Source organism: Panthera uncia, chromosome D4 (assembly GCF_023721935.1).
Source record: "Panthera uncia isolate 11264 chromosome D4, Puncia_PCG_1.0, whole genome shotgun sequence".
Lineage (NCBI taxonomy): Eukaryota > Metazoa > Chordata > Mammalia > Carnivora > Felidae > Panthera > Panthera uncia.
In genome coordinates, this window is record NC_064807.1 from 56,174,049 (window position 1) to 56,194,831 (window position 20,783).

Consider the following 20,783-nt stretch of genomic DNA (forward strand, 5'->3'; position numbering starts at 1 on the left):
ATGTGCATGAATATGTGCCTGAGTATGTGTACACACACAATTCTCGGTGCATGAGTTTACCTACAGAGCAATTTACAAGGGTGCACAGATATGTGAGTGAATGCATAAATCTGTGCACTCTGGAAAGAATGGGCATGAAGCTAAATGATAGGAACTCCAAAAGGCTGATCTTTCAGCTGTATAGTCTGAAACTCCAGTCCCTCAGCTAAGAAGGTAGCTTGTGCGGGGTGCAGAAGTCCAAACCCCATGAGAGAAATACAACCATAGTGCTACACAAGAGCTTTTCTGACACAGTCTCACGTTCCTCTAAAGCCATCAGCCCTGCAAACCCTTGTGTTCAGTTGGGACTCCAAGAAGGTCTCAGTTACTTCTGCAGTCCCAGAGGACTGTGGTCTCTATACCTTCCCCCGAGTGCTCAGCATCTAATCAAACACCCACTCTGGGATCCTATCTTCTGTCCAGATGGGAAGTGACCCTGCACTTAAGAAAACAAATGTCACGTGTGTGTGTGAGAGAGTGAGGGAGGGAGGGAGGGAGAGAGAGAGAAAGAGAGAGAGATAGAGAGGTGGGGAGTTCAGATTCATTCACATCTGTATAGCCCTTTCCCGGTTATCTCTGTAGAAGATCACCAGCTGATCTCAGACTCTCACTCTGGATGCCCCCCTCACTCTAGGAATAGTGCTGTCTTGATTACCTGCTGTACAGAATAGCCCACAAAGCTGGGAAAACTTAAGCAAGTCCCTTCCCTTCTCTGGCCTCAATTTCTCTAACTCTCAGTGAGGGCTGGGTCTGGGTGATTCCAAGAGTGCTTTGTGCTGACTGAAGCTCTGCATGTCTGCAGTTTGCAGGGTCCTGCCCCATCTGTGGCTGGTGTGGAGTGGGAATCTCCTTAGAGAAGGAGAAAGTTCTGTTGCCTTCCTCCTCCTCCTTCCAGCAGACTTCCTTCCTTAATAGGCCCCGAGGGAAGGCAGCTGGGCCCCCAGGGCCCTGGAAGCCATAGGAAGGAGCTCTCACTCCAGCATCATTAAAAGTTGAATTGGCTTTCACTCTGAGGGCAAAAGCCCCAGGACTCATTAGACCTGCTGCCCCCTGAGCCCAATTTGGTTGAAGGGAATGTTTGACATTTTCATCCAGAGAGGGTTTTCACTAAGGGTTTGAGGCCTCCCTGAGAGAGCTCATCTCATTGAGGTCTGAGAGGGAAAGTCCCCGGAGGTCACCTTTTGCCTTGGAACTTTTCCAGAGGAGGAACCAGGCTGGGTCAGGGGACGGGCTTGTGTAAGGTCACACAGAGGCTGGCTGCTGAAAACACTCCTCCAGGTGGTAGAGAGATGAGCACACAGCAGGGAAGGATAGAAACGGTGGGGGCGCTCACTGTGGAGGGTCCCTGGACATCTGTGGTCTCATAGGGTGAGACAGAGAGCCTCATGTGAAAAGGAGCTTTGAGGACAGCTTGACAAACCCACAGCAGAAAGGGCTCCCCAGGGAGATAGCGGGTGCCCAGCCCTGAGACACGTGAGCCAAATGGACAGTACTTGTTTAGGATGAACAGAGGGGATTTGGGACCAGGAGGGGTAGGGGAGTCTGCGGCTGTTCAGGTCCGGCCTGCTCTGTAAATTCTCCACCAGTAAGGAATGGTATGTCACTTCTGCTGCTCAGAAGGTATGGGACGGAGCCAGAAGCCTGCCATTTATGGCCAGTCAAGACTGTTGAATGGGGAACCAGGAGGCTGGGATGGCGCCTGGCCTTTCTGAGCTCAGCAGCCCCCTCCCTGCCTCCTGCAGCATGGGTAACTCCCAGACTGGGCACCGAGGACCTAGAGACAGCGTCTGGCTCTCTCAATGATGAATCTGCCCGCAGTGCCTCACTGAGCTCTGGAAGTACAGGACAATTCATTGCACAGGGCCCGCCCCTGTCCTGGAGGACTCCAGCAGCAGGACAGAGAGCCAGAGGCGCTCAAATGCTGAGGTCTCCCCAGCCCAAACTCCACTGCGATATTGATGGCAAACATGTGTCAGGGACTGGTTTAAGTGCTTTATAATCTTAACTGCTCAAATCCTTAGAAAACCATATGTATGGGGGAAGGTACTCTTTTTTTCCTTCTTTTCTTTTTTAATTTGAGAGAGAGAGAGAGTGCAAGAGAACATAAGCAGGAGAGAGGGGCAGAGGGAGAGAGAGTCTCAAGCAGACTCCACACTCAGCACAGAGCCTGACTTGGGGCTCAATCCCATGACCCTGGGATCATGACCTGGGCCAAAGGCAAGAGCCTCAACCGACCGAGCCGCTCAGGTGCCCCAGAAAGTTACTCTTATTAGCCATTTTACAGATGAGGAAACGGAGGCACAAAGAGGTCAAGTAACTTGTGTATAGTCATAGAACTAGTGCGTTGTGTTGTTCCAGAACCTATGTTCTTACTTGCTATGCTGTCCTGTCTAAAAGAGGAGGGAGTGGAGGCCAGGGAGGGGAAGGGGCCGGTTTGGTCGCTTGGCCAGGTGACAGGCATGGGGGGGCCGGGACCTCTTGTCTTCAGCCTCAGGGTTCTTCCTTCCACAGCCCCTCCTGACAGTTCCTCTGTCCCCACCCAGCCTCCCCATGGACCTCCCCAGAGTTAACAGTCGCCTGGCCTCTTACTTGGCGGGCAGCTCCAGCCCAAAGAGGCGGCACCCACATTCCCTGGCTGCTCTCCAGACCGCAGGAGCTGAGGCAACAAAGTCCAGTGAGTGTGAGGGCTGAGCAGAGACCGCCGAAGGGGAGGCAGCAGCAGGGAGCTGCCGAGAGGAAGGACTGTCCAGCTTCCAGATGCTAGGCCTCCTGGGAAGCACGACCCTCGCGGGCTTGATCACAGGCATTGCCATGGCTCTTCTGCTCTTGGTGCTGCTGCTGGCCACCTGCCTGTACCACGGACAGCGGGACCATGATGTGGAGAGGAACCGCCCGGCCGCGAGGAGAAACCGAGTCCGGTGGGCCCAGCCTTGGCTCCTCCCGGGCAGGGGCCACCCGGGGCACACTCACTGTTTCCGTCATCCTGGCCACATGTCTCACACGCACCACGTGGGCCTCCACCACTATCGCCTCCACCGACACCTCTACCACCAAGCCCACCACCAAGCCCACCTCCATGCCCACCGAGGCCACCACTGACGCCTGTGAATGGCAGCCACTGCCTGCCCTCCCGTGGACCCCCATGCTCCTGTGCAGAAGGGCGCCTCTCTGTGGTAAACACTGAGTACTGTGCCCTGGGTCCTGCTTGGCTTCTTTTGCATACTACACCCCCCCGCCCCCCCAGGGTACTATAAGGAGAGAAGCGAGGAGCACAGGGGTGGCCCTGCGCACACTGGAAGATAACAAGTTGAGAGCAGAGATGGTCCTTTGGGGATGGACCCTGCCTGTGACTGTAACTCCCAGGGGACACCAGTGCATGTGGATGCACAGAGGATGTACCGTGCTCTCTGAAGTGCTGTCCTCTGATTTACTCAGGCCCTGGCCAGGGGCGTAGCTGGGAGGGGACAGCAATGCTTGTGTTTGGAGAAGACAGTATGAGGCTGCAAGGTCAATTCACTGGTGCCTTAATACAAGAAAATAAAAACTACGAGGAAGCTTTTGTGAAGAGGCTCTTGATCGTACAGCTCGAGTGGGAGAGAAGGATCGAGCCGCCAGGCATGTGTCTGCAATGCCCTGGGAACATCCTTCTCTGATGAGAAGTGAGTGCCTGACACGGGCAGCTTCTGCCTGCTGCTTGAGGGCTGGCCGTGCCCTGGGGGAAACTGGGCAGGCCCTGTGGTGCTCCAAGGGCAGTAGGAGAGAAAAGCTTGGGGCCTAAGCTCTGAGGGAGGACGTGGGGTTTGCACGCAGCCCTGCCTAGAGAGGGCTCTCTGTGTACCAGGGGGGCTTTGGGCTTCTGTGGGACAGTCCAGGGGCTCAGAGAAGAGGGGTGAGGCCACCCAGGCTGGTCACCAAGGGCTCTTTCTCCAGTGCTCTTTCCAGTGCATCTCCAGGGCAGACTGAACCCTGGGACCTGCAGAAGCCCCAGTCTGTGAGCTGTGTTGAATTCAGTGTGTCCTTGATAACTCGATCAGGGTTTCTTATCCAAGCCTTGAGGCTCCAGCTCCCGGACCCACTGGTGCCTGTGTATAGCAGAGGGGCTGGGAGGTTCTTTAAACCGGAGGAGGTGGTGCTCGGTGGCCTTGGGAGACTGCTTGTCTCCCCAGGATCTCAGTTTCCTCTTCCCTAAAATGGATCGATAGCAGAGACCTCTTCTTGCCAAAGTCTGGAGGCATGTTCCACATACCCCATGAATAGCTGGCACAATTCCACAGGGAGGAAGGAAATCTTGTCCTGAGGCCTTCAGCCTGGGCTTGGGTGGGAAGCAGAGAGAGGAGAGCCTTAGGGGCCAGGAGAGGTGGTGGGGAGGGGCTCGAGAACGGGCCAGAAAGTCAGGGGCCTGGTGACTCATTGGAACAGAACATCCTGTTTCTTTTCTAGTTCCTGGTGGATTCTCTGTGAGGGTTGGAGGTGTAAGGGGGAGAGGGAGGCAAATCCACACTGACAGCCGTGCTAGGTTTCTGGGCTGGGAAAGTAGGTCACGGGTCACCACGTACTGCTGATTTTATCTCTGCAGTGTCCTTCAAATCTGCCTCCCCTCCAGCATTCCCGAGTCTGTCCTAGCTTGTCCTCCCCCGACCCTGCCAATCTGGACTCCTGCCCACGTCCAGCCCTGTCCCTTTTTGAAGCATCTCTGCACCGTGGCCTGTAGGATCTGCCGAAACTCCTTTATAGCCCTAGGGGTGAAGTCCCTGCCTCCTGGTTGGTTATTAAAGGCCCCTGATCTGGTCCCTGTCCCTTGCTCCTTTTGTCCTATCCACACTGCTCTGGTCATTGGCCCCAGAAAACACCTCGTACTTTCCCCTCTCTGTGTCTTTGCCCAAGAAGAATTTGTTGCTCCCTCCTATGGGTTTCCAATTTGTTATTCATATTTATTTTTATATTTCTGGTGGAACACTGAACACATCTGTCTCTTCCCCAGAGATTTATGGCAGGATTCAAGGGCCCCTGCCCTCATGCATCTAAGAAACTTTGAGGGCTCCCTGCCCCCAGTGCAGAACCAGCCCACACAACAGATGCTCAGGAAAAATTCTCAGAACGTCATGCTCTCTGGGAAAGTAAATATGATCAGAATAACCGCTGCCAGAAGTTTGGGGCTTGAGGGACACCAAGTATGGCAGTAGGACCTTGAGGGGATTAGGCCTCTGAGCTCCTGGGGCCCTTGCTGAGGGGGCCTGTGCTCCCCCTCCATCCCCAGTGTTGGGGGCCTGAAAAGTGGGAAACATTTAACAGATGGACATGGGTGGGCCTGCTGGCTTGGACGTCCCCTCTCCTCCCTCATCTCTTTATGTAGCCCTGTGTCAGTCTCGGATGGCCTGCCTTTCCTAAATGTGGCCTGGAGTCTCTGGGGGAGCTCTATTCTCTCTGCTTTAGGATGTCTGCCATCATCTTTGCCCTTCTAATGTAAGGGAAAGTAAGGGATGTGTCTTTTTCTGATCAGTTGATGATGGTGGCTGTGGGCGACACATATGTATCTAAATGGTAGTTATCTTGGGAAGTCCCACGGCATCTGGGGTCCATGGTCAGGGGCTGTATATCACAGGATTACAATAGTCACAAGAAGAGGAGAAGATACCCAGAAAAAAGCCCTTAGCACAAACGTCTCTGAGCAGTAGTAAACATGTATGGCTGTCTTGATCTTTCCAACTCGCCTGATAATGCTGCTGCCACTTAAATCACGGGACAGGGCTGTTGGGGGATAGTTGAAGGCAAGGACCCTGAACTGAGTGGGCATTGTGGTGAAAGTAAGTGCACCCTGTCCATCTTCATCAAGGATGGCTCCTTGTGCCCTGGGCTTGAGATGCCGTGTTGGTCATTCCATGTTGCAGAGTGCGGGTGTGACATCATATGCAACCCTGAGGAGCCTTCGCAGCAGACTGGACCTGTCCTCACAATATCCCTGGGGCCCTCTCATTGCGCCACTCAGCCTGTGTTCAACTATTGAATGTCTGTTGTCAGAATGGATCAGAAGGCCTAGTTTACTGGCGAATCAGAGAAGGGGCCCCAATCTCAGAAACAGATAAGGAAACCCATCCAAGGCAGAAGACAAGAGGGCTGAGCAATTGTCCTTTATTCCAGTTTTAAAATGCTGAAAAACACACATCTACAATGGGTGGCCTCCAACTACATGCGTCCACAAAGAACAGGCAAACGAGAATTCAAAGAAACAAATAATTCAGTTTGAAACCGGATTCCTCTGGTGCCCTCTGTCTCCTGAACTGGCGAGTTGATTTTGGTGATTCAGTCTGAAACCATGTGCCCCAGACTGGCGCATCGTGTTTCCTTTCTGCTCTGGCTGCCCTACTTAACACAAATAATCTGAGGTGTCCAGGTTTGCCATGGGCCCGGCTTGCCCAATGCTGTTCATGCAGAGGAAGAGCCCGGAGCTCATCCTGGAAAAGGGAAGAGTGAGAACATGACAGGCCTCATTTAGTCCAAATAGTTGCTCTCTCATCCTGCACTTAGCAACTTCCTAAAACTGGTACTAAAGAAAATTCACTGGGGCCTTGGAGAACTCTCAAGAAACCCTGTGCCTGGTACCTGGAAGCATTGTTCCTCACTGCTCTGTTTCTCAGAGTTTGGGTCAAGTGGGACCGGCAATCCAGCCTCCTTTCTGGAAGTGGGGTCGTCTCAGGCGGTTAGCTGTGGAAGAGCCGGGACCGGGTGGCGGTCAGGAGGCAGCCCTTCTGGCAGACTTCCTGGGTGGCCTGGCCCGGCTGGCCCCTCACCCGGATGGGCTAAGTGGAGAGCCTGCCTCGTCGGGCTGCAATGGTGTGGGTGTGTGGGGGGGTGGGGTAAGTGCAGTCACGGAGGGGGCAGGCAGCTGTGCAGGTCCTGGGCCCACACTCACAATTGGAGGAAGGAATCCAGGAAGTTCTCAGAGCTGCTCAGACATCTCGGAGCCTTGTCCCAAGCAGGACCAAGGCTGCAGCGCCCAGGGATGAGTGTGCCGGGCCTGGCCCCTGGGGTGGCCCCCAGGTCAGGAGGCCATGGCACCACTGCCGGCTCTGTCGCTTGGAGAAGCCCAGGGTAAGTTTTCACAGCATCCGAGTGTGAGCAGGCAGCAAGGAGGGTTGGGGAGGGGGGAGGCCATGCAGAAGACGGCTTCTCCTGGAACAGGAACCACAGGGTGAAGGAGCCCCATAGTGAATCACTGAAGGGGTTTGGATCCTGCCCTATCTAGAAAGCGCTCTCCCACCCCATGCAGAAAAGGATGCCAAGTGAAAGGGACCACAGCCCCCTGCCAAAGGCCCCTTGTGGCGACCTGGGCCTCCGCCCCGACCTGGCACAGAGCCTTCCTCCCCACCTGCGTTCCTGCCCCTGCTCAGGTCCAGGAGCTCAGGAGGCATCGGATAGGCTGATTCAAGGACTGGCCCAAGGTTCTTCTAGGGGCGGAGCCCAGGCTCATCTGGGGTCCCCAGGAGGCGGAGTATCTTGTCTTTTGTCTGAGAAGACAAACTCTCTTGAAATCTGTAGGCGTCACCAGGGGGCAGGGTTGGCAATGTTCCCTCTGAGCGAAGTCTTCTGTTCCTTCTTTCCAGCCCCTCCAAGTCCAGGAAGTCTTGTGCTCACATCTTTCAGGACAGCTCTTCTTCCAGAAGTCGCCAGCGGAGTTGACCACGGTTCTTGGAATCCAGACCAGAGGCTTAGAAAACAATAACAGAGACCCACCGAGGTCTGAGTAGCACCATGCGGGGTGCCCCATGGCCCAGAAGGGCCGTGACCCAGGGCCTCAGACCAGCATCCGCTTAGGAGACCACAAGGAGAGCGGCTGGAAGGGCAGAGTGCCTGCCACCACCAAGGGCACCCTGTTTTGGATGGGGAGCTAGGGCTCAGCCGGTCATCTGCCACGTGGGGCCATGGAAACAGCAGTGATCGGAGTGGTGGCCGTGCTGTTTGTGGTCACCGTAGCCATCACCTGCATCCTGTGCTGCTTCAGCTGTGACTCAAGGACCCAGGATCCTCAGGGGGGCCCCGGCCACAGCTTTACAGTGGCCACGTTTTGCCAGGAGGCTTCTTTCTTCACGGGGCCAGGTCATCATGCCCAACCAGTGGTGGGTGCCCGGGACTTCTGGACCTTCATGTGAGGCCTGACAGTCCCCAGGATTTGTTCTGCTGGTGGGTCAGATTCACTCGTCACCCAGCGAGCCTTCCCCGGTGTCCTACTCCTCCAATGCTGCATTCCTGTCCTTCCCTGCCTCTATTCTGCAAGCTCCCCATCCCATCCCATCTCACTTTGCTGTGCCCTCCAGCCTGGGAGATCCGCAGCGGTGGGACCAGACGGAATTCAGCTTGGACCCCTGAGAGCTCAGCCGGACCCTTCCCACAGGATGGGGCTTAGGAGAGGCCTGAAGAGTGACTGCTGGGCAGTGTCAGATTGCACGGTGAGCCAGCTCTTCTGATTTACATGGGGGACTGAGATGTCACTGGAATTTATTGTAAACAGAGTGCTGGTTCACTCAGGTTACCCCGGGATGCCTGTGACACTGGTTCTCTTGCCACCAGAAGAAACAGTGAGCTCAAGTAGACATTTTTATGTTTTTATCTCCCTTCTGATTGAGTCATTTTGTTACTTGCAAGTGCACATTGCAAAGAACCTGATGCCGAGAATTGTCTCCTGCCAGTTGCCTGAATCAGCCCTGAGATCCTGAAACCAAAGGGCTGCTTCCTGGGAACACATGATTTATTTTATGATTGAAAATGTATACCCCTTCATAGACGTCTCAAGAATCAACAGAAAAGAATCAAGGTCAAGAATCAAGAGGAAAAAGAAAGTCACAGCAAGTACAAGATGTTTTCTTAACAGCAACGCCAGAAAGACTTTGAAACATACTTTGAGACTTTCTTACTATATTCTTATAGGTCACTTCTATTCTTAGAGAATGTAAGTGACTTCCATCACTTAGGAATGATAGAAAAATCATGAGCTTCAAGATAATTCCAAATACGTTAAAATGTTGTGTTACATTGAGAGCATGTAACAAAGCTCTTGTTTTCATCACAAATAAAGACATGCTCAGTTTTCATTAATAGAAAATCTGTTTTCTCTGTAGCAGGAAATGAAGGCTGTGCCAGGTTTAGAATATGGTTTGAAGGACGCAAACTTCTGGCTCTCCTGGCTCATATGTCTCCATCCTGCCTTGAATGGATGCCTCTCCTAGGACCTGCTTATTGAGGAGGGAAAAACTGACCCTGACAGGGGTCTGGCCTCTACGGGTACCTAGACAGGCCATCTTGGCCTTGTGGCTGCCGCAGGAAGGGCTCTCAGAGAGAGGCTTGGGGCTGTAGAGGTGCAGAGGGGGAAGGGGCCAGGGGGAGAGGCTGGTGGAGAGGGATGGAGCAGGGGAGCACGGGGAAGGGAGAGGCACTGACTGCCCAGGAACGGGAGCTCCTGGGAAGCTTGTCTTGGTCACTCTGGACCTGAAAGCCCCCAAGCAGGGTCTTCGTAGATGCATGTGGAAGGAAACTGGCTGCAAAGAGGACCCAGAGACTGAGTGAAGGGAACTGTTGCAGGTTGTGTTCTCCTCAAATGAACACGGAGACAAAGTTTGGGGTTTATAGGGATCATTATCCATGAGGGGAAGGAGGAGAGTGCAGGATTAGATAGAGGAAAAGGTCAAATTATGAGGCAGGACCTTGATATGTGCCTCCTACCTCTGCTCAGTCTCTGAGTGCTAGCGGCCCCCCTTCCCTGTCCCCTAAGGTTCAGCCTCAGGCAGAGCAGCCCTGCAGCTGAGGCTGCCCCTGAATACTTCCTTGAGGGGGTCCTGGGTGGTGCGTCTCCAAAGAGCTCAGTAGGGACCTGTTCTCAGAGGTTCCCAGGTATGAGAGATGTGCAAGCATGTCTAGACACAAAGATATACCTGGGCATGGAAGCTCCAGGTGGGCAGAGGCAGCAGTGCAAGGCCTGGGAAGGGAGAAAGAGTAAGCCTTGGTCTCTTTCTGCCCTCCAGCAAAGTAAGCTCTGTTCCAGATCAGGTGCCTTTCAGCTGGACCCAGGTATCAAGACCCCAGGCCCAGAGCTCTGTCCCTGTGCTCATGGTCACAACCTCGCTGGGTCAGTGGAAGGAGGGTCTGCAGGCTGCAATCACATGACTCTGAAAACAAAGCAACGGTAGGAAGCTTGACCTCACTCTGCAGGTGAGGGGCATCATATCAAGCCCTGAGTTTTCCTCATTTGTTCACTTGCTAATCTACCCACCTATCTAACCACTATCCATCCATCCGTTCATCCATCCATCCACCCACCCACCCCTCCATCTACTCACTGAGTCTTCCTCCCTCACTTACTCATGCATGTGCTCATTCATTCTGTCACTTGTTCTCTTATTTAGTCATTCACTCCTCTATTCAATAAGCACTGGCTGAGCACGAACTGTGTGCCAGGCCGTGCCCAGGGAACATGGGGGTCAATGAAACATGGTCCCAGCACTTGGTGAACTTCCAATTTACTGATCTGGGCAAGGCTGCAAATAACACAATTGGGGGCTCAGGGGAGGGAGAGCGGGGAGACCCAGGGAAACCTGGGAGGAGGGGCCCTTGAGCTAGACTTGCAGAAAAGAGGGCACTTCAACAGGAGAATTTGGGAGATGGTGTTCAGGGGGAGCAGCACGAGTGGACATTCAGAGAGCTCGTGGGGGCAGGGAGTAGGCAGTTCGGGTGGGAGGAGGTGAGGCCGGATGACAGAAGCACTTCTTGTCACACCTGACCAGCACGTTTCTGGGTAACAGAGGACAAAGGCAACAAAGAGGCAGCCTTGCTTGTCAGGCTGGGCAGGTATGGTCTCTCCTACTGTGTGCTTGTGCGCACACCGCCCACCCCCCCCCCCCCCCCCCCCCCCCCCGCCCCCAGCATTGCAATCTGCTGTTACTACAGAGGAGCAGCGGGTCCGGCAGTAGGATCTAGAGAGAGAAGGGCTTTAGAGACTCTGGGCAAGGCCAGCTTCGAGTGGAGCCGGGCTCGAGGGTGTGGGAGAAGCTGTCCCAGAGATCAGGGAGTTTGAGAAGAGAAGGCAGTCAAGGCCAACCACTGTGGAGCAGGCTGATGAGGAGGAGCTAAAGAAGGGACAGCAGGGTGGGGAGCACATGGGGTAGAGAAGCAGGGTTACCATATTTAGCAAGTAAAAATGCAGGACATCCAGTCAATTTTAATTTCAGATAGACAAAAAAAAAATAGCATAAGTATGTCCCATGCAATATTTGGGACATACTTATACTAAAACATTATTTGTTGTTTGGCAGTTTATTTCAACTGGTGTCCTGTATTTTATCTGGCAAGGGAGAAAGTGGTTCTCAGGGAGGGTGAGTCACCTGGTTGAAAGAACTGTTTGGGGTGGGGGTGGGGCGGCTGGCAACCGTGAGCACAGAGAAGAGACCTTGGATTTTGCAACATGAGGGTTGATAGTGACCTTGGTGAGAACAGTTTGAGTGGAGTGAAGGGAGCAGCTTGCACAGTGATGTGTGTGTGTGTGTGTGTGTGTGTGTGTGTGTAAGGGCAGTTGAATCAGTGGGAACTGAGGAAGGGGAGGTCACAGTTGAAGATAATTTGAAGGGAAGAAGAGCGATATATTTCTTTATTTTTATATTTTATATTTTATTTTCTAAAATTTACATCCAAGTTAGTTAGCATATAGTGCAACAATGATCTCAGGAGTAGATTCCTTAGTGCCCCTTACCCGATTAGCCCATCCCCCCTCCCACAACCCCTCCAGTAACCCTCAGTTTGTTCTCCATATTTATGAGTCTCTTCTGTTTTGTCCCCCTCCCTGTTTTTATATTATTTTTGTTTCCCTTCCCTTATGTTCCTCTGTTTTGTCTCTTAAAGTCCTCATATGAGTGAAGTCATATGATTTTTGCCTTTCTCTGACTAATTTCACTTAGCATAATACCCTCCAGTTCCATCCACGTAGTTGCAAATGGCAAGATTTCATTCTTTTTGATTGCCAGGTAATACTCCATTGTGTATATATATACCACGTCTTCTTTATCCATTCATTCATCGATGGACATTTGGGCTTTTTCCATACTCTGGCTATTGTTGATAGTGCTGCTGTAAACATGGGGGTGCATGTGTCCCTTCGAACCAGCACACCTGGTATCTCATGGGTAAATGCCTAGTAGTGCAATTGCTGGGTCATAGGGTAGTTCTATTTTTAGTTTTTTGAGGAACCTCCATACTGTTTTCCAGACTGGCTGCACCAGCTTGCATTCCCACCAGCAATGCAAAAGAGATCCTCTTTCTCTGTATCCTCACCAACATCTGTTGTTGCCCGAGTTGTTAATGCTGACCATTCTGACAGGTATGAGGTGGTATCTCATTGTGGTTTTGATTTGTATTTATCTCCCTGATGATGAGTGATGTTGAGCATTTTTTCATGTGTCGGTTGGCCATCTGGATGTCTTCTTTGGAGAAGTGTCTATTCATGTCTTTTGCCCATTTCTTCACTGGATTATTTGTTTTTTGGATGTTGAGTTTGAGAAGTTCTTTATAGATTTTGGATACGAACCCTTTATCTGATATGTCATTTGCAAATATCTTCTCCCATTCTGTTGGTTGCCTTTTAGTTTTGCTGAAAGAGTGATATATTTTGACCAGAGTGGCAGCACCCTGAGGGAGAGCTGATTATTAATTTTGGGAATGGGCGGGAGGTTGAGCAGGAGCTGAGCAAGGAAGATCGGACAGGGAGACACTAACTGCACACCGGCAAGGACAAGACCCACGGAAGGAGTCCCCAGGGTGGGCCTGGGAGTGGGAGCTCAGGAAGGGGGTCAGAGGGTCCAGGGCTGGGTGGTGGGGTATGGGGATGAGATGAAGGCTGCCTGCTTTGCCTGGGGTGGGGGAGGGGAGAAGGGAGTTGAGCCAGTTGTGCCAGATGGTCTGTTTTCTCAGCGAAGCGAAGCGGGAGCATCTGCTCAAAGATGAGTATAGGGTAGCTGGGAGTAAGGACAGTGTGGCATGATGACCCGGAAAAGGGAGGAGCAGCTCCTACAGTCCTCCATGCGTGTGGAGTGCGTGGGTGCAACAGTGTGTGGGGGGGATGTGACGTGAGGCAGAGTATGTGTGTGGTGTGTGGCATGGGTGTGTACGTGTGTGAGGTGCATGTTGTGTGTGTGTGTGTGTGTGTGTGTTGTATGCTGGCCCAGGTGCTCCCCCTCTTCTGCCCAGCGCCTAAGAAGAGGGCAGAGAGCATCTGTCTCCCAGGGGAGGGGTGGCTGCACGGGGACAGTCACAGGCTGGCACTAGAATGCTAGCAAAGCAGGGGTGTTTATCTGGTGTCAGCAAGGGAAGGGGCTGCTTACACTCACCCCGGAAATCTGAGGCAGAGCCTCACATGAACCCAGTTTCCAAATCCAGTGTCTCTCCAGTCCTCCTCCTCCTCCTCCTCCTAGTTCCTCTGCATTGGACTTGGCTGTGCCCGAGGCACTCTGCTTTCCGTCAGCTCCTCAGTGCTCACAGCGGCCCCATTACCTCTGTTTTGTACTTGAGGATCCCGAGCTGCCCACTGGGAGGCACTTGGAACCAATGTCTCCCAGCAGTGCTGGGCGGGAACCCTCGGGAGTAAAGCCCAAGTCCTTTCCCTCCACAAATGGGGTCTGCCTCCAGCCGACTCACAGCGGACCCATTTCATATATTCCGAATGAAGGGGAGGTCAGGGCACCTGGGGATCTGATTTGCCCAGGGTTTCCCTGGACAGAAGCCTTACACGTGGATTTCCCTGGATCTCTGACTTCGGAGAAGAAAGGGGGCCTTTGCCTGACACAGTTTTAATAAGCAGCCTCTGGGGCCTCACCCTGATGAACCTCTGTGGAGGCCTGGACTTCTGGGCTAACGGACCTCCGCCAGGAGCCAGCCCACCACAGCCTCCCTCCCTGAGGCCTCACACCTGCAGAGGGCCTGGACTGTGCCTCTCCACACACACCTTCCCCTCACCTTCTGGAACTCCTCTCCCAGCTCCACCCAAGGGCAAAGGGCAGGGAAAACCCAGCTCATTCCACCCCTCCCCTCCTAGCCCTGCCCCCCCCCCCCCCCCGCCCCCACCCCATTGACTGGCCAAGCCTCCGTTTCCCGGGTTGTGCAGCAGAGGTGAGGATTCTGTCCTGTTTTGTCTAGAGGATGTCTGCAAGCGAGCAGGAAGTTCTTCTGAACCCAGCTATCCGGAGGGGCTCACCCCTGCCCTGCTTTTTCTGCACATTCTTGGCCCTGCAACCAGGGGGGTGTTTCTCTCTGGGACAGGCTGGATTCTGGAGTTAGTAGGCCATGAAATAACATGTTTTCCGGAAAAGTACCTTCCTTAGAGGAAACCACTTGTTCCAAGGAATAGAAAAGGGTCATTGTGCCTTGCCAGGTCCCCTCTCTCCCTAGAACATGACACTTAAAAAAAAAATCAGACACAACTAGACGCACCTACCCACAGATGCGTTTGTCTGGTTCATTTGTAATAGTGAAAAGTTAGAAGCAGCCTATTCGGGAGAGGGCTGATCCAGCAAATCCTAGCACAGCCTTAACATGGAACACAGGCTCGAAAACAATAAGGTACATTCAAGCTCATTAACATGAAAGGACATTTGTCATGTATCAGTGAGTAAGAAATGGAGTAAATTAGAGAACTACACATGTGCCGTGTGTAAAATTGTGTTTTTGAGAAAATACGCTTGGCTGCATCACGGAGGAGCGGGACACGCCCGGGTGTGGACTAGTGATTGTCTCTGGGGGAGGGGGACCGTTTGTAGGGTTTCAAACGTTTTCCCTTTTTGTTTATCTGTGTTTCCTGCAATGAATGGTTTGCTTTTGAATAAGAGAAACAAGAACCAAAGAAAAAGGAATAAAATTTATTTTTTTAAATGTTTATCTTTTAGAGAGAGAGAGAGAGAGACAGAGCATAAGCGGGGAGGGGGGGACACACAAAGAGAGAGAGGGAAACAGAATCTGAAGCAGACCCCAGGCTCTCAGCCATCAGCACAGAGCCCGACATGGGGCTCAAACCCACAAACTGTGAGATCATGACCTGAGCTGAATCGGACACTAACCAACTGAGCCACCCAAGAGCCCCTAAAATTTATTTTTTCAATTATAATATAAACCAACTCCAATCTGAGTGGAGATCCAAAACCATAGTCAAACACAGACATAGAAATGGTAACAAATTCTTAGGACAGACACACAGACAGGGATAGACACACACACACACACACACACACACACACACACACACACACACCTCTTCTGCCTCATTTGCATGGGTAGGGTGGGCAAGCCTGGGGAGCAGGGGCATGGTTGTTAAGTTTCCAGAAAATGCCGGGATCTGGGTGTGAAGGTCACTGTCAGAAGTTCTGGGCCCGAGGGGTGTGTTTGGGTGGTGGAGTTTGTACAGGGGGTGTCCAGGGACTCGGCTTAGCCTACAGGAGAGGCCTGGCTGTCCACACATGCATCCTATGCCGGTTGACAGCGTGTGGATCCTGGTCTTCGGCCGCAGAAACTGCCAAGACAACTAGTTCCCCCTCCCCCAGTGGTAGAGGAGATGACAGGGCCCTCGGCTAGGAGAGGCTTCCTTACCACCACTTAGGACTTCCAGGCCAAAGCCTTTCTGGCTGCCCAAAGTCCCCACTTAGGTGGTGCATCATATGAAAAGGCCTCCTATCCCCAAGAATGTCTGAGATGCAGGCTCAGCAGCAGAGCCTCTGAGCCCCACCTTCCCTGGGACCTTTCCTCCTCCCCATGGTTGCTGCCTCTTTGTTGCCTTCGTCCTCTGTTACCCAGAAACGTGCTGGTCAGGTGTGACAAGAAGTGCTTCCTTCTCCAGGAGCTAGCTGTCCTCACCTCCTCCAGGCCAAACTGCCTACTCCCTGCCGCCACGAGCTCTCTGAATGTCCACTCGTGCTGCTCCCCTTGGAACACCCTCTCCCAAATTCTCCTTGTTGAAGTGCCCTCTTTTCTGCAAGTCTAGCTCAAGGGCCCCTCCTCCCAGGTTTCCCTGGGTCTCCCCGCTCTCCCTCCCCTGAGCACCCGATTGTGTTATTTGCAGCCTTGTCCAGATCAGTAAATTGGGGGTTCACCAAGCACTGGGACCATGTCTTGTTGACCCCCGTGTTCCCTGGGCAGGGGCTGGCACGCGGTCATCTGCAAGAGTAATTCCCCTTTGGGTATAATATGACATTCACAGGTTTCGGGGATTAGGATGTGGACATTTTTGGGAGACCATTTTTATACCTACCACAGATACCAAGAGCCTGAAGGTGAGAACAGAGCCCACACAGGAGCCTTGTAAGGAGTTTAGATGTATGCCTGAGAAAGATCCCTCTGGGGCCCAGGTGGGCAGTGGTGGGGTTAAGGACAGGGAGACCAGGCAGAGAACATTACAGTGGTAAAGCCTGTGCTTTTGACTTCATATGCTTCTGCATTGTTGGAATTTATTTGAATGAGTGTTGCTTTTTATTACGTGTAAAAATATTTTTTTAAAGATGGTGCAAAGGTTAAGAAAAGCAAACTTGGCTGCTACTGTTCAGAAAATAGCTGTTATTTCCAAAAAGAGCTCTCTCCGGGCTGAGGAATGCTGGAGCTCCACTTAGCAGGAACATTCCGGACGCAGATGAACAAAACTGATTCCTGTTTCTGTGTGAGCTCAGCTGGGGAATGAGGAGCATGAATCCTCATGGAAATGTGGAGTCATCCAAGACCTCCTGGCCTTTAACAGATGTAACAGTTCCGAAGATCTGAAGTTCAGAGTGGGGACCTGACACATTCCTCTACATTTTGTGGCAGTGCCAGACTGAAATGCAACTTTCTGGCCCCCACTTCAGTGAACTTTGAACTTGCACACAATTCACACTCCTCTTTTATAATCCATGACTTTCACGTGAGGAATATAATTTTCTGTGTTCTACTGCCTGATCCTAACTAGGTGTAGAATGATTCTACTTTAAACCCAAGGTCTTGTTTCCATCTTGACGCTCCAGCTCTTAAAAGGGACAGGCACCGGCAGACAGTCCAGAAAAGCGGCCAGGATGTATGGAGTCTGGGGTTTCAGTCCTTGCTCTCCCCCTCGGGCTCACATTAGAAAGGTGTATCAGGTGTGTGGATGGCCTCTATGTGTCCGGCTCCTAACGCTCTACAAGCTGTCCCAGGTTTGCAAAGCTCTCCTGCAGCATTGTCTCAAGTGTCTCCCACAACACAGGAGAACAGCATGAGCTGTAATGAACTTGCAATTTACAAGTGAGGAAACCAAGACAGAAACCTATGAGATCCGCCCCAAGTCACTCAGCAATTCGGTTGCAATGTACACGACAGAATTGCATGTCCTTATTCTGTCTCCTTCAGCCAGAGCTTCCTTTTATATCTGTTGTATTTTCTGTTTCCAAGGTAGACTTGTTTGATGATAAAGATGGGCTGCTTGACAAAGTTTGAAAATCAGTGATCCAGAGTAATGTTTCCAAATTTCCAACTGATGCTAATATTCAGCAGCCAAGATTAACAAATTGCAATTTCCAGGAATTCTCAAGATTTCTGAAATCATAAATCATTCCACATTTTTCATGATACTTATCTACATGCTTTTAAATGAGTGACCATAATGACAAACCGTGAATAATTTTCTGATAGTATGATGCTGAAAGTTCCAGAAGTTTTCAGTGAATAACACGATTTTATATTATTATTATCATGAACCAATATACTGTGACAAGATTATTTTAATAACATGTAAAACAGATCTCTACCTGATACCGACACTGGGTATAGAAAGAGATAAAAGGAAGGGAATGGTAACACCACAAAATCAATGCCAAATAAAATCACTTGAAAGTTGAAAGAGAATACCACAAATATTTGATATTTAAAAGTTATCATTTACAAAATGAACTTTAAAAACACAAAGCATAAATTGTTCCACCTGATAGTCTTGATATTTGCTTTGAGACAAGTGTTCCAGATGTAGAAAATTTTCTTTCATTTTGCCCTAATGTTGGTTGAATTAAGACTGTGTCCCAAACGTCTTCGAGTTTAGGGTACATGTTGTTTCAGAGAAGTTTATTTTCTTTTTTAATGATAAACCATGTTTCTCTGCTTGCCTTAGTCTTGATTTTGCTGTTGAAGTCAATATTGCTGTTGCCCATTCAGACTTTCAAATAGTTTCTGATTTCCTGTTGGAGTGTTTGACAACAGCAATCACGTCGTATTCTTTTTGCCTCTCTCCTGTTGAGTATTAACAAAGAACTGTAGCATAGTGAATACTCAAACACTTGGAAATGCCAGCCATCATTATTGGGAAAAATTACATTAACATTCAAACCCACTAGGAAGGTTAATAACATTATGTAAAAATTGCTTATTGAAATTGCCAATAGAAGGACTTATTTGGCCTCAAAATTTGTTATTTTTTCTAACACCACTCATAGGACTCATATAAGTATCTGATGTGTATAAAGTTACTAATATTTTATTTGTAAAAATGACTTACCGTTAGCAGCAAACCAGTCCACAAACACACACTTGGAATTAGTATATGCTGGTAAACCAGCTCTCTGGGGGCAAAATAAAAGCCCTGATATATAGCACTTGCCAGTGTCTGAGGGGAGGTATAAATACTCCCACCATGGTCAATTTCAAGCTACCAATGTGATGTCACTGAGTGTTGGAAAGAGATGCACACAACCGGCCCTCTGGAGCCTGTGCAAACCGGTTCCCGTACACCGCTGCTTATGACATGGCAACAGCTGCAGTCAAGTCCTGTGATTCTTCCGCTCAGGAACTGTCTACCTTAATTCTCCAATGCATGCTTCAGTGTTTTCTACGCTTGCTTCTGATTTGACATCAGTGGATTCATTTGTGTGAGTGTGTGTGTGTGTTTAAGCAGGCTTCATGCCCATTAGGGAACCCAATGTAGGGCTTGAACTCACAACCCTGAGATCAAGACCTGAGCTGAGATCAAGCGATGCTTAACTGACTGAGCCACCCAGGCGCCACGATATCAGTGGATTCCTTTGAACTAGTGACATCTCTATGTTGATCGTTAAGGTTTTTTGGTTGTTGTTTTGGTTTGTTTTTTTGTGTTTCTATCCTAAAAATTTTTTAGTTTTATTTTTTCAGAGTAAAATATAAACACAACAACCAGTCCTTGAATTGATAAAGTAAATCTTTTTTAAAAATTGAAGAATAGTTGACATTTATAATTATTATAAGTGTATTTATTTATTTTGAGAGAGAGAGAGCAGGGGAGGGGCAGAGAGAGAGGGAGAGAGAGAATCCCAGGCAGGTTCCACGCTGTCAGCACAAAGCCTGATGCAGGCCTCAAACTCACGAACCGTGAGATCATGACCTGAGCCAAAATCAAGAGTTGGACACTTAACCAATTGAGCCACCCAGGTGCCCCTAGTTGACGTTTATTTTGTTAGTTTCAGGTGTATAACATAGTGATTCGACAATGATCTATATTACAGAATGCTCACCACAGTAAGTTATTACACAGTTATTACACCACACAGTTATTACAATATTATTGACTCTATTCCCTATGCTGTACTTTTCATCCCCATGACTTAACTCATTTTATAACTGGGAGTTTGTACCTCTTAATCCCCTTCCCCTGGTTTGCCCCTCCCCCACTCTATCATTAAGTTTTAATTCTCATGGGAGAAAACTTTTCCCAGTTTTTCTAGATTTCTCAACTTATTTTAATGAGGATTTGGGCTTCGGAAAAACATAACATTTCTGAGAAATGCCGGAAAGGAATTCTTGCACAGAAATGCTAATCGAGAAGATCTGAGTTAAAAAACCCATTTGCTTGAATGATCATGATTCCACTGGATACATATTTTTTTGGTCCCAATTTTGCCCACAGGTCATTAATCTTATTTTAGGGGATTTTAATTGTGGGATCCTATTCAATTTGGTGTCAAGTTTAGTGATTTTGCAGAGAGGCTGACCACCAGGGTTGGGTCATTAATCATTGGACCTTGTTGTGTCTGATCTCGGGCACATGTGGCGTAAGCTGGTTGTCAGCACAGTTAGTTGTCCCCCAGTCTCAGTTTCCCCTTCTTCCTTTTTTTGTTGAAAATTTTATTTATTTTGAGAGAAAGAGTGAGGGAGGGGCAGTGAGAGAGGGAGAGAGTCCCAAACAGGCTCTATGCTGTCAGCACAGAGCCCCACATGGGGCTCGAACTCAACGAACTGTGAGATTATGACCTGAGCCGAAACCAAGAGGCAGCTGCTTAACCGACTGAGCTAGCGGGGCGCCCCTCTCCCTTCTTCCTTATTATTAGAAAAGGGACAGCAACAACATGGCGTCCATTGGATCTAGGAATGACCAGTGGAAGTGGTGTGCAACTTCAGGGGAATGTCCTGAAGTAGAGAAGGAGTACTGTTCTTTGCCTTTCTGCCTTCCATCTGGCCAGAATGTGGATGTAATGACTGGAGAAAGTCACACTGGACAGTAAAGTGACCTTGGAATGGAAGCCCCGCATGGTGGAACAACAAGGTAGAAGGAGCCTAGGTTTCTGATATTGTGGGGGCACCATACCTTGCCTACTTCCAGACTTGTACACCAGAGGGAAATAAACCATCTTATCTAAACCGCTGTTGATAATGAGGTTTCTATCACTCTCAGCTGGAACAAATGAAACAGCATACTAACCCACTTTTTTTCTTCCTATTGAAAGCACAGCCCACTAGTAAGAGGCTAAGAAAGGTCAGTA

At 50.3% G+C, this 20,783-nt stretch overlaps 2 protein-coding genes across 2 annotated transcripts; both read left to right on the top strand.

The window, feature by feature from the left end:
* Window positions 1-2,510: 2,510 nt before the first annotated feature.
* HRCT1 (histidine rich carboxyl terminus 1) lies at window positions 2,511-4,982 on the top strand. Its single transcript, XM_049626248.1, has one exon. The coding sequence runs from the start codon at window positions 2,797-2,799 to the stop codon at window positions 3,136-3,138; it is 342 nt and encodes a 113-aa protein (XP_049482205.1). The 5' UTR covers window positions 2,511-2,796; the 3' UTR covers window positions 3,139-4,982.
* A 1,948-nt stretch (window positions 4,983-6,930) lies between these two features.
* Window positions 6,931-9,125, top strand: SPAAR (small regulatory polypeptide of amino acid response). Its single transcript, XM_049626260.1, has 2 exons — window positions 6,931-7,128; window positions 7,641-9,125. Exon 2 carries the CDS (start codon window positions 7,959-7,961, stop codon window positions 8,184-8,186), a length of 228 nt encoding a protein of 75 aa, XP_049482217.1. The 5' UTR covers window positions 6,931-7,128; window positions 7,641-7,958; the 3' UTR covers window positions 8,187-9,125.
* Window positions 9,126-20,783: the final 11,658 nt, after the last annotated feature.